The 19,759-nt window shown below is 36.5% G+C and overlaps 1 protein-coding gene across 1 annotated transcript in view; it reads right to left on the bottom strand.

The window, feature by feature from the left end:
• Positions 1-1,563: 1,563 nt before the first annotated feature.
• Positions 1,564-19,759, bottom strand: part of LOC107587099 (transcription factor COE3-like) — a 114,818-nt gene continuing 96,622 nt past the window's right edge. The window contains exons 13-17 of the mRNA XM_016274743.1: positions 10,031-10,096; positions 9,451-9,625; positions 5,758-5,943; positions 3,796-3,885; positions 1,564-2,836 (exon numbers count right to left, since the gene is read on the bottom strand). Coding sequence (XP_016130229.1) covers positions 2,805-2,836; positions 3,796-3,885; positions 5,758-5,943; positions 9,451-9,625; positions 10,031-10,096 — 549 coding nt within the window. The 3' untranslated portion in view covers positions 1,564-2,804. The remainder of the gene's footprint in view (positions 2,837-3,795; positions 3,886-5,757; positions 5,944-9,450; positions 9,626-10,030; positions 10,097-19,759) is intronic.

Here is a 19,759-nt window from a genome sequence, read left to right as displayed (position 1 = left end):
GCAGTGCTGGCAGGCGGAGCAGACCAAAAGGTCGAAACCTTGGAAGGATGAGCCTCGCTGTGAAGTTTGGAGCGGAGCTGGGGATTTCTGGCCTGAGATGGTTCACCCCATGCTGAGAAGCACAGCATAAAAAGTGACTTTTATAACTCGATGGACTGTTGATGTTTTAAAACATTGTGAAAGTGAACAAGAGACTGCGCTTTTACACAATAAAGATGCTTGACAAAATATTTTCAAGCCAAATGTAATCTTTATTTTCTGTTTCTGTACAAAAAGCACGGGATCACAGGAAAAAAACTGAAATAAAAACGAAGGAAAAACATGCATTTATTTACAGCATGGTCAGAGAGAAAAAAGAAAAGTAGAATACATCTCCCTATCTGAATTCTAAAGACATTAATTCAACATTGTGCTTTGATATATTTTGATATAATATTTCATATTTCACAAAGATGCAGTACCTTTCTCCATTTCACCTCGAGTTTAACATTTCCAAAGAAAACAGGTTTTGAAAAAGAAAGCAGAAGCCAGCTCTCTACATCTATGACAAAAAAAACCTTTCACAAGCTATTAGGAAACTGAATGCATGGGTGAAATGGATGGACGTACGTACGTACGTGTGTGTGTGTGTGTGTGTGTGTGTGTGTGTGTGTGTGTGTTTCCAGCCAAGCTGGATCTCTGAGATGTTTTCAAGTGAACTTTGAGATTGAATTCAGCTGTTTTAATATAATAGGGCACTGTCATATTGTATTTTCTTTACCCCATGTCTAAACCCCAAAAGGACGAATGTGAAGTAATTAGGTCACCTGTGAAATTAAAAGAGGTCTTTAGAAACCAATTTCTTTCACATTTCATCTTAGCAAACACACCTTCACTCACTTCAGGAAAATAGAGAAAAATCATGACTGGAATATTAAAATTACATTGTTTCCAAGTGGTCAGTCTGTGATATTTAATCACAAACAAAAACAAAACCAAACATGACTAAGAAACCTCCTTCGTGAAGATGACAACCTGCAATACAATGATTACCGAAGTCATATTTCCACAATAATTTTCCACCTTTTCCCTACTAAGACCTAAAACATTGCCATTTGATAAGTATTTAAATGCATCGTATCACAGACTGTTTTTTTGATTTGTGATTTGAGATTCACACATCCTATTTTAAGGCATCATTATATCTCCTTCTGTTCATTAATTTCACAGCTAATCCACCGAAATGTGAATTGCGAGTTGCATTTAAATACAAATTGCATAACTTGTGCATGTGTGTGCAACAGCTAACAATATCACCAGCAACACTGACGTCAATGAATGGTTTCACGTCAAAATGTGCTTCGTTTCAACAGGTTTGGACTTTTTACCAGTCGAAACAACGCTCAACAAGGACAGAGAAGTATTATGGAAACATTTTAGAAACATTAACAAAATCACATGATGAACGATTAGCCATTTCAGTTATCATGACCAAAGCAAAGAGTAATCGATTCAAAAAATCGTCTGAAAACATACTGGTGCATATTTGTATAGGTTTTCAATTTTTTTTGTTCTTTTTTATTATTATTATTATTATTTTCATCTGCTTGCTAACATACATAGCTTTTGTAAGTGCCCCAACAAAAAAAGTGCATTAGGAAATAACTATGATCATACACGTTTCACGAGAACACACGAGACAAGAGGAGGGAACAAGAACACAAATGCTTTTTTGCAAAAAGAAAACATTAAATATACGATTGAAAAAAAGTTTTTTTGTTTTTTTGTTTTTTTACAAAAGTGGTGGAGCTTTGCACCCTGCTTTCAAAAAACAGGTGTCCTGGTCATATCCAGACCTTTTTTTTTGTCATTGCCATTTTTGTTTTTACAAAAAAAGTGTAATCCCCTTTATTTTTCACTCTTTTTACAATATCTAAAAGGTATTAAGACATCAAATGTGTTGACATAGATATTTTATACTATTATTCAGGCCTAACTCACCAAAGAAATCCCGAAACAAACTTTATAAATACATACAAAAAAGCACAATAAGAAGTTCAACAATAAGTCTGGTACCTAAATGTGATTAAAACTGCAGAAAGCATTCCTGGCTTAAATCTACCTATCCACACACCTGGAACTATACTGGAACTACAGAAACAGTATGAGTAAAATTGACTGACATCCATCATCATCCTGATGATTGCTAAATATCACGCTCTTCAGTCTGGGATCATTTCGTGTTTGTTTGTGTTCTCATTTGATGGTTTAAAACAAAAGCGAAAGAAAATTAAATCAGCTTGATGTTGAAAACCAAAGACACTGCATTTCATAATTAGGAATGAATGGTTTCCGAATGGCGTTTTGAGCCGTCGCAGTCCCATCTGGATGAGTGGCATCTCTCTTCTCACAGTGGAAACTGGACAGACAAACAGTATGAAATGGACAGTCTACAGACAACATCAGCCATGCAAAGAAGCCCCTAAGGCCGTGGATGTATCAAAACCTCGGCTTCTCGTTCACATTGCGATAATATCCAGCTTTTATGCTTCCTATTCGAAATGCCACCCGGTATGGCGAGTCTCCAAGGATGAAGTCATAGAGGGCAAAACAAACACATCTATTGACATTTCAGGACATGGGACATTTTCAAACCAGGTACACTTTTCTTTTTTTTTTCTTTTAGCGATCCAGGTGTAGATGTTCTTTTCGCGCAGCTCCTCGTAGGACTGGTGATGTTCGATAAGAGAGTGTCAGACAGATTTGGTGAGCCAGTGAGTTTGTTGAGGGCTCAATGAAGCCTTAGAGGAAGATCAGGTTCCTCTTCACATGGGAGGGACGATCAGACCGGCCATAGCTGCAACAGACAACAAGAGGTCAGTCGACAATAAACGAGACAGTTCAAATAACACATGATCTATTTGAACCATAAAACGACTGGTTTATGGTTATTAAAGGTCAATATTGCAGCTTATTCCACAGTTGGTCTGGATGGAGGAAAAGTTTTAGCAAATAGCTGTTGTTAAGCAAACGCTTCTACAGTTTAATGCTTTAAAGTTAAGAGTTTCCTTTTAGAAATAAATCTGCAGTCAGATTTGTAGCATCTTGAAACTGATTTTGGGTTCATAACATGCAAGTAACATGGGAAATGATCATCTTTTACAAATACGTTTTTGACTGCATGCAAATCGGGACATTTTGATACTATTTTACGCTAATTTGCCCCAACAGACATCACCACCTGCATGCAAATCAAAAGCAATTTAATTCATTATTTTTTTATTCAAATGTAATTTTCTTTGTTGTAAAAGCAACCAATCTTATAAGTAGAAATGTATGGATCAACTTTGGCAAAGCTGAATTTTCTGCATCATTACTCCAGTTTTAAATGTCACATGTTCCTTCAGAAATCATTTTAATATAATGATTTGCTGTTCAAGAAACATTTCTTATTACTATCGATGTTGAAAACAGCTGTGCTGCTTAGTATTTTTGTTAAAACTGTGATACATCCTTTTTTTCTTTCAAGTTTTTGACCATGTAAATCTGAGGTAATTTTGATACTATTTTATACTAATTTGCCCCAACAGACATCACCACCGGTGTGAAAAAACAGCATTTTCACTATTCTTTTATATACGTTGTTTTTTTTTGTTGGTTTTTTTTTTTTTTGCTGTAAAAGCAACCAATCTTGTAAGTAGAAAGTTATGGATCAACTTTGTCCTCAAAAATGTAGTGCCCATTTTTGTGACTCGTTCTAAAATAGGGTCTTGTTTCTTGATTGGCTCAGAGGCAGGAGAGGGGTGGGGTGCTCACCCTGTAGACTGCTCCCATTGGTGCTGGTGCAGGTGGGGGGCGGGGAGGTCTGTGGCCGGACGACAGGCGCGAAGGCGCTCTTCTGTTTGACTGCAGAGATCATATGGACAGGAGAGAATGAGAAAGGGCCCGCAGACAGAGAGATGGAAGTAGGGATGCATGAAGAAGAGGAGGAAGAGGAGGCATGACGCTCCAATAGAGGACTGGAGGGGGTGACTGAAACAGACACACACACACAGAGAAACACACACACACCCGCACACACACAAAGATGAGAGTTATGAGGTGGGTCATGCCGATTGTTAGAAGGTTAATTGAAGGGGAAGGGCTATGGCAGAGTGAGGCATTATGGGAATGAAACCGTGTGGCAAAGTTGATCCATAACTTAGAACTCTTGAGGAGGATTTATGTCAATATAGTCCACCTTTGACTGCCAAATCACACTTTTGCAGAAGCATGAACATGAAAACCGCTTTTGTATTGACACACATATACGTAAAACATGCCAGAAGAGGATATTATCAGGACATCTAATATGCGGTCATCTGCATGCTTTGAGAGAAAGACAGGTAATAAAAACCACCGTACGCTAGCCAACAATCTTGGCACTGAATCTTGAGAAGAAAGCTTGAGCTTTCTCACCAAATTGGAGCAAAACCCACAATGAATTTTCTTCAATGAAATTCCAATTGAAAACTCTTGCCAACTTGTTTCCCATTTTTAGAATGAATGGAAAGCAAACCTGGCATGAAACAGCTTTGCACAAAGCTTGGCCTGTCAAACAAGTGGCAATCACACAAAATACAGCTGCTATATATCGAATATATGAACATTCTTGAGTATATACTGTAAACCTCATTTGTAATTGTCAGGCCTCCAGCATTGTGATTTTAACAGTAGCAGCAGACATATCTACAGGAAACTGCAGACAGAAAGCTCACTATCCTGACCGCAGGGAGAAAGCGAGTGTGCGACGGAGTGAGATGCATGGAGGAGTCGTTAAAGTGTTAGACATGAAAGGAGATGAAAAAATATGAGTGTTTGTGGAGTTAGTTCGGATGGAGACGTTCACAGTGCATGGAACAGCAGACAGACAATAACCTTTCCCTCAAAGAACACGAATAGACAAACAAACAACCTTAGTATTTCAGATTAGCATTAAGACGCTGACTGAGTTGCGACCAAATATGCCTGTTGTGATCACCAAAATCACAAAATGCAAGCTTTTTAGACTCACAATAGTCGAATTTAGCTGGTTAAATTCAACAAATCAGAATCCAAAACATGCAGTGAACAGTTAACTACCCTGCTGAAATGACTAGCATGTCTTATCTAACATTTCCAGGCTGGATTGTAGCTGGTGAATCGGTCTACACTCTTTAAAATATAGGTTCTTCACTGGCATCAATGGTTACATGAAAAGGTTCTTTATAGTGGGAAAATGTTCTTCAGATTATTAAAATGTTCTTCACACTAAGAAAATAACTGTTCAACCCAAAATAGTAGTTCTACACTCTTAAAAAATTTGGTTCCAATAGGGGGTTTTCACAGTGATGCCATAGAAGAACCATTTTTGGTTCCCTAAAGGACCTTTCAGTGAACAGTTCTTAAAAGAACCATGTTTTTCTTAGTGTGAAGAACATTTATTATAAAGAACATTTGCACTACAAAGAGCACTATAAAGTGCAAGTTTCCATGGATGTTAAAGGTACTTCATGGAACCATTGCCAATGAATAACCTTTATTTCTAAGAGTACAGAGGAACCAATTCTGGTTCCCCAAAGAACCTTTCAGTGAACAGTTCTTAAAAGACCATTATATGGCGTTTCTGTAAAAACTCCCTTAGCTAGTAAAGGCTTGAGACTAGCTGAAAGTAAAAAGTATTTTTAGTCAAGAAGGCCAATATGCTGGTCTTTTCAGCAGAAATGTCAGGATCTGTTAGCTGATCAACAGAACACTCACTTGCATAAGGAGAGTTGGCGGCGGATCCATTGAGGAAACTCGGGGATCCAGGGACACCCAGGTTGGTCATCCCTGCGGCTCCGTATCCATTCATGCTGGAGGTGATGGTGTTGTAGTTGGACTGCTGGGGTGTGGAGCTCGGCACGTACCCGCGTGGAGACACGCTGTTCGAGTTACGAGAGTAACCTGGAATGTAAGAGATGGCGACAGGTTAAGGAGGACGCTCTTGTAGATTGAAGTTCAAATATAAACCATGTCAGCACTGGGATTTATTATGAGTTTGCTTATTAAGACGCTTGATGTGATTTGTAGATGTTGCGGTTGGACTAATGTGTTTCTGTGACATGCTGGGTTTGTGTTTCTAGTGGGTGGGATCCCTCGGTAAGTGTGAGAACATTTTAAAGATGTCCGGATGCTGTTAAGAAAGCACTCAGTACAGCAGTCAAACAAAACTTTGTCTGTGTTCCCATAAGCAGTGTGTGTGTGTGTGTGTATTGGGTGTTTTGGACTCTTTTCGCCTGGCAGACAATAAGGACCGGAGCCATACTGAGAAACCTGGATATCACAGAGACTTGCGAGTTGACTTAAGCCAGTAAGAAACAACCCTAGCAACCAGCAAAAAAACCCCAGCAATAACCCTGCATAACAATGGCCTGTTAGTCATCACAACATACTTGCACGGTGGTAAGTTTTGAACAGACATTTCTTAAGGAAACATCATATTCTTGTTTTTCGTTTTCTTTTTTCCTCCTGTACAATTCACAGTCAGCCAAAACTAAACAGGAAGTGAAGAGAGAGAACTTTGAATACCACTTGGCATCCATCTATGTCCACTGTCTGGGCCTTAAGCTTAATTCTCATATCGAACAGTTGAGAAAGAAAGGGAGAGAGAGTAAGAGGAAGAAGAGGAAATATTAATTTAAGCAATAAATAAATATATTTTAAAAAGTGCACTGCAAAAATTCATTTAAGCATTAATCTAAATTTCTAAATTCACACACACACACACACACACACACACATTTACTTAGCTATCTAAATGGGGACATTACATAGACTTCTATTGTTTTTATATACATATAGTTATATACTTTTTAACCTAAACCCACCTCTATCCCTAACCCTACCTCTCACAGAAAACTTTGTTTACTTTATTTTTATACCAGTTTTACAAATTAGGACATCCCCAAATGGAGGTTTTTGGTGATTTTGTCAGGTTTTGCTTACTTTTGGGTACACATTTGTCCCCAAAATATGGTTAAGTAGGTACACACACACACACACACACACACCATTCAGAAGTTTGGGGTCAATTTTTTTAAAAATATTTTCTATGTATTTATTTGATTAAAAATACTGTAAAAACAGTAATATTATGAAATATTAATACAATTCAAAATAATTTTAAAATAATGTTTTGTATGTAATTTATTCCTGTGATGGCAAAGCTGATTTTTTTTCATGACCATTTATCAATAGAAACTCCAAAAGATCAGCAATTATTGCAATATAATATTTTTGTAACAATGCAAAGGTCTTTAGTTAAAAAAAGTGATAAAAAAGTTTAGTTATAAAGCTCACTAGTTAAAAAAAAAGCAATTGAATCTTGTTTTAAATATGTTTTACTAAGAAATTCAGATTATGAAAAAAATATATATTTTTGCTAACTGACAATAAAAACATCTTTTTAAACATGTCAGAGTCACGTGAGCGACAACATGACTGCCATTATAAGCTGCAAATATCACTCGTCAGCAGAGTCGATGCTGGTTAATCTGAGACCTTCCCTAAATAAACTGTGCTCCTATGTGGTTTGATAAGCTGCAGGAAAGAGGTAGTGTTTTCTGTAAATCAGTTTGCAACTTAATTAGAACTTGAAACAATAATTAGTTTGATGGATGAACGAATGGAGAAGCAGGCTTATCAAATTAAATCCTGCTGAAGTTTCACTGCATACAAGCATGAAGTATGAAATGCAATATTTTTATAATGGCTAACGGCCCTTTCCCATGACCTCATGGATTCCTGTAGGTGTTCCTTTCCTGCGTGAATGAGGAAAACAGACGAGAGGAAAACGGGATGAGTGCTAGCAGGAGAGAAAGCAGAGGGTGTCAAGGGAGAGAGAGTTTCTCTGTCTTCCTGTCTCTCTCTCTCTCTCTGATATAAGGAGAGTGATCTGTTCATCTCACATCCATTCCCACTTCCTGTCTGTGAGTGTCAGAGCTGGTGGGTGAAGAGAAACATGGCCCGACACTGTGATATTGAAAACACACTTGTGCATGGAAATGCTCACATACAGGGCATGCGATACACACATGCAAATCCAAAGCAGTGTTTCCCCTAGGTTTACGGCTTTTATTCAGTTTTTTCCCCCGTTTTAATTTTTCTGGACTCCTTTTTAATTGTTAAATTAAATGTTACTAATCAAAAAGCATGCCTAATTAATTAAAATCATGAAACTTATACAATTTAACATCAATTTATTAAAAGTTTTAACAAATTATGTAAAACAAATTACATGTTTAGGGCCCTATGAATTGTTTTATTTTTTCCAACCTTATGTTTTATTGCTACCAAATTCTGTGTTTTAGCATGTCTAATTATTTCAAAGCATAAAAACTAGTTTAATTTTTTTATTTTTTATTTACAATAGCCTTATGATTTTTTTCCTCAGAAATCCTGTGTTGTCTATTTACATTTTTTAAGGCATAAAACATTCATTTAATTTATCTTTTAATTAATGAAAATTAAACGCATTTTATTTTTAAAATAAAGGGGATTTAATATTACAATTAAAACATTGAAGAAATATTGTATGATTATTCCTTAAAAATAAGGTTTAATAATTTTAGTAGGAGTTGTAACCTATTACGTACAGTGGTGTGAAAAGGTTTTTGCCCCCTTCCTGTTTTTTTAATTGTTTGCATTTTTGTCACACTTAAAAGATTCAGATCATCAAACAAATTTTAATATTACAATGTTTGCATGCTGTGCTCATAAACTGCGTTTGCATTTGCAAATAACATGTTTCATTCTTGTAGCGCTGTCATCCTGAGTCTCTCAGCTCGTTCACAGCCTGTGCCGCTCACACTTCTCTCAGGAGTGACAGGGAGTGTGTACACACACAGACACACTCTGATGAATGTGTCGTTTCTATGGTCAGGTGAGTGTGAGTGGCAGTTTTGAGCGCTGTGGGTGACAGGCCTGCCAAAACACAGCCATGCGATCGTCATGTACAGTGCTGCTGGGCCAGGGCTGCGGGTGGGTGTGAAGCTCACAAACGACGATGAACAGATCCAGACAAGGACTGACAGACCGTGTGACTGAATTTAAGTGTTGAGGTTGTTGAGTAGCTTTGAGTTTTGTGAAGTCATGTCTCAATCAAACCCGGTCAAACACTTTGTATGGCTGTCAACGCAACACATTAGTGTGATTAGTTAGAAAGAAAATAATGTGATAAAAATATTAACACAATTAATCGTGCCCCTTGATCTGTATGTAAATGAAGTACCGCTTTTAATTCGATTCTTGATTGCAAAATTGTTTGCAGTTACAGGCTCCATGTTCGGTGATATAAAACAAACAATACACTGACTTCCAATTATTGATATATGCAATAAATTTTTTAATTGCTTGACAGCCGTTCATGCATGTGTTTGAATGTGTGATTTGGGATTCACAGCACACACAGACCTTGGTCTCCCTGTGAGGCCTCAGAGATGTTGACGGCGAGCTGGCTGCTGAAAGAGTTAACTCCCATCATGCCCGAGTGAGCGCCGGAGCCTGTCAGCGAGGGCAACTGGTTATGGCTCCGCGGCACACTGTACAGTGCCTCCGTCAGGTCTGCAGCACGCTTTAAAATGATCTCCTGGACAATCCAGAGAACACACAGTGTTAAAATGATACACAGTGCTTCTCATTGAGTTCTGATTCAAGATATTACATTACATGAAAGAAAAGAATAATGCCCTGAAATACATTTTATTATTAATATAATTAATTATTACTCATTAATGCAAGAATATTTTAACATCGTAAGTAATTTAAGGATAATTTTTGATCATTATTATATTATTTAAATTATAATAATTATACAATTATTTTATTTACATTATATAAATATAAAATTATTTCAAATTATAAGTTGTTAAATAAATATCATGTTCTTATTATGTTACATTATTATCATTTTATTTACATTATAATAATTGCAAAATATTTAAATATATTATTTACTGTGTGTGTACCTATATATATATAGTGATTTTCATACCTGATTGTTATGAGGCATCCCATACAGTGCCTCCACCAGGTCTGCAGCTCTTTTCAGAAGAACCTCCTAATAAAACACACACACACACACACACACACACACACACACACACACACACACACACACACACACACACAGTTTAGTCCAACACTCCAGCTCTGGTACTGTAAATCAACATGGTTTGCATCCATAAACAGCACAGTAAATCTATAAACAGCACCATAAGTGGAGTACCGTGAAAAAGTATAATTATAATAAATAAATAAATAATCTTTATATTTTAAATTTAACCAGTTATTTACTATACATAAGCAAGTTGTGTTCAAAAAAGAGAAACCAAACATGTGATGAGGCGGACAGAAAAAGAAGCTGTTGGAATCTCATTTACACCAACCTGTCACACACACACACACACACACACACACACACACACACACACACACACACACACACACACACACAACTATCCTGTTATGCGTGTTTGTCCTTACAGATTTTATTATGATGCCGAAGAACACACACTCAACCTGTGCCAAACCACACAAGCAGTGATCCAGGGCTGCGATCCTTTCAGACTGTACACATATGCTCCACTGTCATTCTTCACACGGCGTGTGTGACTGTGTGTGTTTGTGCGTGTTATAGTGTTCCTGTGTAAGTCACACATCTCCTCGGCCCACAGACTCACTCTGGTCTCACTAAGATTACCAAAACCAAGACAGGACAAGAGCATCTTACAACGGCTTCTTATGCATAATCATTTTCCATCTGCTACATCTGCACTGAATTAAAGTAATTTTTTTTTTTAATTTTATCTCCAGTCTTCACCTCCAGGACATTTCCTTTCCACTTCATAGGCGGAAGCATCAAATTATCACTCTTGTCCAATACTTTGTTTCTATCTATTTACACTTTTTACAATAATTTCTGTAATTTCTACTCAATGTTTTTATGATCTCATCAGTACACATTATTGCAAAGAAATAATGAATATATATATGTATATATATATTCCTAATCATGGGATCTTTAATACTATATGTTGTCTCGCAGGAAAAAAAAATTGTTGCTCAGAAATACACTATTAAAAAGGTTTGGATTTTGAAAAAAATCTCTTGTTCACAGAGGCTGCATTTATTTTTATATAACATACAGTATAAACAGTAACGTGTGAATTTTTATTCCAATTTAAAATAAAGTTATCTAATAAAATGTATTTTAAAATGCTATTTATTCCTATGACGACGAAGCAAAATTTTCAGCATCATTATTCCAGTCTTCAGTGTCACATGGTCCTTCAGAAATCATTCTAATATGCTGATTTGTTGCTCAGAAAACACTTATTTTTTTAATCAAAGTTGTGCTGCTTAATATATTTGTGAAAACATTTTTTTTTCAGGAATTTTTTGATGTATAGAAATTTTTAAATAACAGAATTATTTTAATTTATAATAAAGACATCTATATTGTAGCAAAAGACGTCTGTCACTTTTGATCAATTTAATCATTAAAAATAACCCTGCTGACACTAATTCAATCAAAAGAAAAGAAAAAGACAATTTGAAATTAAAAGTGACCACAGCTATTAATGCAAGGTTTTTCTGTGAATATTGAGTTTATTTACAAAGTGTTTCTTTTACAAAGGAACAATTGTCTGAACAATTTTTAATATAGCACATATGGACCATGATGCTTTGTGTTTTTCTGCTTTTGAAGCTTAAGAGACTCTGGTCACCATCTACTTTTACTGAAAAGAAGAGAGCAGCTCAAACATTCTGTGAAACATCTCTTTTTGTGCCCCACGGAAGAAAGAAAGTCATAAATGTTTATAATGACAAGGCTAGTATATAGATACATTTAGACTTGAGCCAGTATGATCAGACTGAAGAGGAGGATCGCTCTCTTTCATACACACAGTGTTCAGAGACAGACAGAGAGGTGTGGAGGTGATACAGAGGAAGCCAGAGCTGGTATTATGGCAACCTCTACTGGAGCTCCCTGGGGTATTACATTGAAACCTACCACACACACACACACACACACATGCACACACACACACGCACACACTTCACATGACTGTATAAGGAGAGAACAGAAAACAAAGAGAGAGACAGATAAAAGTATAGAGTAAACACAGACAAAGAGAGAAAAGATTGACCCAAAGAACTACAGATGCAGTTCATGAAATCTGGATAAAACGACAGAAAAAAAAACCCAGGTTGTCTATAGAGAGCAGGACAAAGAGAGGAAACGGCAGAGTAATTGTAAATCTCATGACGGGAGGTGAAAGAGAGAGATGCAGACAGAAAACAGCGCTGAAAGATGAGCAAAGGGGGAAAGGGTTGGAAGAAAACAAAGGAAAAAAGACTCGAGGGATGGAGAGAAGACAGAAGAAGACAAAGTGAGAGAAATGTGCACAAATAAAGTGGAAACAAGTGAGTGAGTGAGTGAGTGAGTATGTTAGGAGGAGAGAGAGAAAGAGAGAGAGATGAAGAGGGGAAGTTCTAGTTGTTTTTCTCCCTCAAGAGTTGCCAGGTAAGAGGCAGCTGGGGCTGCTGGCAAACCCATCATTACTGTACTGTGAGAACAACAGCCTGTGTCTGTACACACTCACGAACACACATTGGAAATATTGCACTAATTCTACATTCTGCATGTTGAAATACAAGCTCTAATTCAGGTAAATTTGTTTGTTATATTTACAATCCTCAAGTACCGTATTGATCCCAAAGAAAACCCTGCTAATATTTATTGACAAATATCAGTATATTATATCAGTATATATTTATATAAGGTATAAAATCAAGTAAAATACACTTAGCTTTACGATGTTGGTGTTCCCAGCATGCACTAGGACATGAATAATTAATGAGGTTGTGTCTTTTCATTGCTTACCAGTTTTATTTACACCAGTGTTATTTTGTTGACGTTTAGTAAATTATTAGTACTGTATAAACAAATAGCATAAAAAGTCATTTTAAACTAAATGAGACACACTTTAAATACATTATAAATAATTTTAAGAACATAATTAAAATCTTTAAGAAAATCTCACTTTTCAGTGTATTCTTGTTAAAAAATAATTATATAAATAGTAAAAGTAAAAATAGTAAAAAATAAAAATAAAAAAATAGTAGTAAATAGTAAAAATAGTTAAGTAAATTTCACTTTTCAGTGTAATATTTTTAAATTAAGCTACAGACTTCCCAAAGAAGTGCAAAAAATTACAAAACTATCAAACTAAATACAACATACGTACGCAAATAAATTTAAGTAAAAAGTAAGTAAATCTTATTTTTTGTGCACTGTTGTTATCGCTAATCTATTCATAACTCTAAAATAAATCTGAAGATTTTTAGAAGTGAATAAAGAACATTAGCTCTCAAATAAGTAATACGTAAATGCATTTAAGTAAAAATATTATTTAACATAAATTTTATATAAATGTAAAAATAATTTCATAACATAAATTATAAACTATTTTATTAATAATATAAGCTATAATTTACACTAACCTTAAAATTAAGCTTTTATTTTAGAGCTTTATTTTAAAAGCTTTTTATTTTAAAATTTTAGAACTGAATAAAGACATTATTTAATCTCTACAAACATTTCACCTTCTGAAGATACAAAAAAAAAAAGTTTTTTCATGGGCACTTTTAGACATTTTGTCACCCAAAACTGTATCTAGGCCAGAAACTCACACACACACACACACACAAATGGACATAAAATGGACAAAATACACAAATATACCTTAATACATGCAGAAATGCAGAGCTCATGCTGGAACATTAGCTCTCGGGTTTCCCACATCTATGTCATGCAAACATTAGCCGAGCCTGCATCTGTGAAGTGCAGCTCTTAGTGACTGTTTTATGCCAGGCCACGAGGCCCTGAAACTGAACACTTTCTGGCAGTTTCTGAACACACTGTGTGGAAACTGTTACATTTACGAGGAAGAACAACAGTGGCCTTCAGATCAGGCGGAGAGGCAGAAACAGGCTCAGGAAACCACAGAATATTGTGATATTCATCTGGGACTGTGTTTGCGTGGTAGTGCACAACATGCACACAAGAGAGGATTGGGGGGCATATGGAGATGGGGGCAGTAAGCTTCCTCCTCGCCATCCTCATTTACTTGCATTTCCCACGACAAAATATGACCTTAGAACTAACAGTCCTCTCCCAGCCAATCAACAACGAGCAGTAACGATCCTCACAGATGGCTCAAGTCAATGACAAACATGGGGCGAGAAAGAGAGAGAGCGAGAGAGAGAGAGAGAGAGAGAGAGAGAGAGTCCCTGTTACAGTTGAGACCTTGTGCTCTGTTGTTCTTGCATTATTCATTCTAATGTATTTATTCAACCTTTACATTAGTTACAGTGTGATGAGTAGGGACTAAACCAAAAATTAAAAATTAGAATAGAACAAAAACAAGAGAGCACCTTGAAACACAAATAAAGCAAGACTTTTTACTGTACAATTTCTATAATAAACACACATCCTGTGAAGCATTTACTCACTTTAATCCAGGGTTATTATTGTTAACTAAAACAAAAACAGTAAAAATAAAATAACCGTTAACTGAAAATAACAAATAACATATAGAACAACCGATTCAAGAAATATATATATAAATATATCCTCCTGAGAACCAGAAATAAAGAGCTTTGTGAATTTAGTATTTTTTCATGTCATTACATTGTTTAGAGCATAAGAAAAAAATGGTAAAACAACATTTTTGAAAAATTATATTTTATTCATAAGTTATGCTATGTCCTCTGTAGAGGACACCAGGACTCAGTTTTTCTGAAAATAAAATGACAAGAGTAGACATATTTTGAAAACTTTAAAATTAATTGAAAATGGAAAATATAAAAATATTCAAAATATTAATAAGGACTAAAACAATATCTTAATAATACTAAAATAACATTGCTATAATCAAATCTATTATCACACTAAATCATTAAAAAATGAATTATTATTATAACAATTTCACCATGTTTCACCACATCTCCTTAGCTTAAAGCGTAACATTTTAAAAAGTCACTTAGCATTAAAGCATCTGCCAAATTGACAAATGAAAATATTTTAATAATAAAATAATATACTAAAAATAAGAAATAATTATAAAATAAGAGCTATGTGTCATAATTAAGTGTCTTTCTGTATTAATTATTGCTAGTTTTTTTTCATTGCAATGTAAAAAACAAAACAAAAAAAACATTAAACTCAAAAATATTATTTCAAATGACAAAATCAACCTGTTTATATTAGGTTATAGAAAAACAGTATTAATGCTTTTTATTATGTATTCATTTTTTGTATGACTGTTATTACACCCAGTTTTATGCATCTATCAGTGTACAGTGTGTGTGTTTATGAGTGCTTTGTTTTAAATGTGTGGGTGCACTCGTTCATAAAGTATTTCTTGTTTTACTGTACGTCTGGATGTCTCTCTCTCTTATGGTGTTCCTGTGGGCATTTCTTTATTATACGCGCCAGTACTCCCTCCCTCTCTCTGCCCATCTGTACGTGTCTCCACGGTTTGGTTCTCCCCTGCTCTCGTGCCTGATGCTGTCCAGGTATGGGGCTCTTGTTCCAGGCTGCCTCCCCGCTGCAGTTCCCTGTGTCTGGCCCCAGTCGCCCAACCTGTCCCTGGTTCAACAGCGCTCTGCCATCCACACCCAGTGGGCAATCTGTCACCAACACAGCCTTGGCACTGGCAGCACACCCCTCTCTCTCTCTTTCTTTTTCATACTCTCTTTCTCCTTTGCTCTCCTCTCCTGTCCTGTCTTCCCCCTGGCCACGGCTCAGTTCATTAATCTCCATTATAAAACAGAAGTTAGTTAATGTCTCTGATGCTCGCTGGCTACGACACCCTGCCACGGGCCCTTTGGCACAACATGAACGCACACACAAGCACTTACGTAAAAACACACACACATTCACTCGTGCTTAGCTATTCACACCTTCACACACACTGACAAATACAACATATTTGTGAGTCTGTGTGTTCTGAGTCAATGAATTTTATTTTGATAAAGAAATTATTAAAGGTCAAATATGACTCATTGGTTTAGTGATAAAATTTCTTTCTTAAATCAGGTTAGCGATCTGACCAAGCCACTAACCCTAGGTATAAACTTAAGTCATTTTGATTCTTGTAAGTGAACAGATTTAACATTATTTGCCTGGTGGACAATAAAAGTCAAAAAAGTCTCATAGATTTGAGCAAGAACCTAGCAACAACCCAGAACACTCTCCACTGGACACATTCCACTCACTTTTTCTATGAGAAATTTAAAAATGTAGTATGTTTATGCTTATGTCTCTAAAATATAAAAAGAAATTCATTATTTGAGAAACATAAGAAAGTGATGTATGTAGAAAAACTAAAAAGCAAGTGAGAGCGGTATAGAATGACTTCAAACAGCCACGAGGTGAATAAACTGCACAGTTCTGCACGGTGGACTTAGCTTTACTTCATTATTTATGTGACGTCTACAGAACGACCTGCAGCTACTTCACACACGCACCCCTCACACACCACTACAAATTACTTCACATCACACTTTCTCGGCCCAAACAAAAAGTCTGGCACATTCCCTCTCAAATTAAGTCTGCCAGCACAAATCAGCGCTGCGTTCCCTGTAGTCAAGCTGCACTGTAACCTCAATATCACTTCGAGGCTCAATACTCACTCTGTTGAACCCCTAATGAAATGCAATCAATGATTGATAAGGTGGCAGTTGCCCTGAAGTAGACCCGCTGATGATTACAGCCGGTCGGCCCGAGCACCTGACCCCGCTCTGGGCTCCAGAGGTGTGCCACCTGGCCCTGGGAGAGACAGGCGCCGGGCCTTTTGTCTTATTAGCTGACTGTCGAGGTGTAAAGATCTGCCGCCTGGCAGCCATACAATTAGTCATCCTGTGATCTTTATTACTCTAGGGTGGTGGTCTTTCTTAGCAAAGCCCCAATTTGACACCCTCTCTTCCTCACCCGGGAGCCCCAGGCAATGCTGGGGATCAGGTGATGGGACCTTGCAGAGGGTCCCTTGCATCACAGGTTAAGGACGAGGCAGGAGTCCCTCTTGTGCTACCAAGAGGACCGTGTGCGATCCCCTGCAGGGTCAGCGATTGGAGGAATCCGCCCACTTTGTGATCTCTGGTTTCTCCATATACTCTTCTTTGCAGCTTCTTAAGACCCTCTTGATATGAGAAATCATTTTTCAAGGTATCTTGATTTGTCTATTTAGCTCTTGGGACACTGAATAGTACTTACAGTATTAACAATTAATAAATATAATTTTAATTAATGATTTTTCAGATCAGGATGCAAATTTAATGACTTTCAGTGGGGTCAGCTAAATAAAAAAATATATTGGTAATTTCACATTTACACAATAAATAGTCTTGGTCTTGCAACTCAAATAACCTCTGGACCGTTAGTCAACATTAACACGTAGGACATCTTGCAAAATTATTAAACTGAAAAGTTGCCTAATTCATTAACAACAGCAGAAATTTGACTACTAAAACTTTTTTGTTAATTGAAACAAAGCTGAAATAAAATAACACTTTAAAACAAACTGAAAATTAGAATTGTTACCCTGGAAATGAACGGAAATAAGTTTATGCTGAAGCACTAACTGGAAGTAAAAAAAAAACTAAAACGGAAACTGTTTCACAAAATAAAAATGACAAAAGCACATAAAAATTGAATAATGAAAACTAAAAAATATAAGTATATAAAATAAAAGCTAATTAAAATTTTTCATAAAATTATAATAGCACATAGATAATATTAAAGTAAAACTGGAACAAACACTTGGGCAAATATTGTATTAGTATTGGCCATATTACCAAGTGATGTGTAAAATTTGCACTAAAGTACCATAAAGTTGGTTTTGATGCATCCCTAATGTCAAAAACAATAGATATTTTCCACACTTTTAAAAAAGGCCTTTTTTATTATCCTAACTATGTGCAATTATATGCGCAGTTGCATTTTAATATTTGCATTTAGCATTGTTTTTAGCATTAGCATCATCTGACAATTATGAAATATAAAAAAAGTTCTTTGTGGAACACCGGTCAGTAAAACTCTTTTCGGTTCTAATTGGAACCTTTATTTTTAAGAGACAGAAAGGGTTTGGACTCTGTGAGAGATTCGCTCGGGGAGGCATGTGAGCGGCTCCCTCCCCTGAGAGGTGTTTTGGATGAGCTGGATTCATGTCTACATGTTAATCCCTTCACTCTACCTGCCAAAAGGCAGAGAGCACATGTTACGGCGCATCGAGATGCTGTGTTCCTCTCCTTTTCCTTTTCACAGACCTCCACATCACAGCTTCACAGCATGAAACCATCTCAACTCTCCCGTCCCTCCCCCCGTTGTCTGTGTGTGTGTGTGTGTGTGTGTGTGTGTGTGTGTGTGTGTGTGTGTGAAGTATATGTGGTTGAATGGGTCACGAGGAGTCGCTCAGACGCTCTACAGTTCATTCAGCACAGGTAACAAGGTGAGTCTGTTTGACTCTAGATTGGCCCGGCTCTCTACCCCTGAAGGCTGTCTCCCGACAAGCCTGTTTCTATCTTCCTCCTATCTTTTCTTCCTCCTGTTTTCCCCTTGCTTTCTTTCCAGGGGCTCAATTATGGGAGGATGGTTCTCAAGCGCCCGGCGAGAGCAGATCAGCTGACCCGGGAGAGCAAGCCATCCGACAGGTCCCTTAACAATGATAAATCACATACACACACTGAGCCTGGTGAACAGAGGTCCACCTCACACACACATACATACATAAACAACATTACAACAGCAACCTGCCACTTGCACACACACATATCAGCTTATTGTGCTAATAAAGAGCAACTGATAAAGCAAAATGTGCAAAAATGACAAGGCAGAGGAAGCCAATACTTCCTACTTCCTCCTTAAAGAGGGCACATAGTAGTATGAACAGGATGGGGCTAGTTGTCACAAGGACAATATCATCTGAATAACTTCTGTATAAGGTTTTAAGTGAAAAATACAACTGCACAAATGTATATTTTCTTTATCAGTAGCTTTTTATGTTGGTTTCAAACATGTAAAACACTCTTTAATTTGAATTATAATTATAATTTAGAATTGTATTCCATAAACTAAAATAAAAATGATCAAGTCACAACATTTTATGTTGTAATTTTATGAAATTCATTAATTTAAATATATGTTTATTTAAAAAAACAGTGGCTTTATATTTTTGTTACATTTTACATTTTATTTTATTATTTTTGTTTCAGAATTAATTTGCTGTTTATTTTTACCTAATATTGTTTAACGGCTGTTAATCAAATTCTTTTAATCTACCCCATATAGTGTAACAATATGCCTTACCATTGGGGCATGTTGTCACAAAATATCAGCGTGTCTAAAACAGTGTGTAAAGTTTAATTGCGTCTTAGGATCAAGATTTGCATTGATAGAGAAACTGACTAAACCCACTCTTAGAAATATTCACTCGCGTACAAACTGACAACTAGCCCCAGTCTCCACTATTTCCTTTGTCCAGGGCTTCTGGGAACTGCCACATGTACATAAAGTGCATATTCCCTCTGACTGAGCAGAAAGCCCATTTATAAATATTTCAGAATGCAAACAGGACTTTTTCGGTTCATTTAATGTGCATTCATTTTTCTTTTGTTGGAAATGGTTGCTAAGAGAGACACCCCCCCCCCCCCCCCC

Source organism: Sinocyclocheilus grahami, unplaced genomic scaffold (genome assembly GCF_001515645.1).
Source record: "Sinocyclocheilus grahami isolate Dianchi unplaced genomic scaffold, SAMN03320097.WGS_v1.1 scaffold89.1, whole genome shotgun sequence".
NCBI lineage: Eukaryota > Metazoa > Chordata > Actinopteri > Cypriniformes > Cyprinidae > Sinocyclocheilus > Sinocyclocheilus grahami.
Note: the sequence above shows the minus strand (reverse complement) of the source record. Positions and strands in the feature narration are given on the sequence as shown.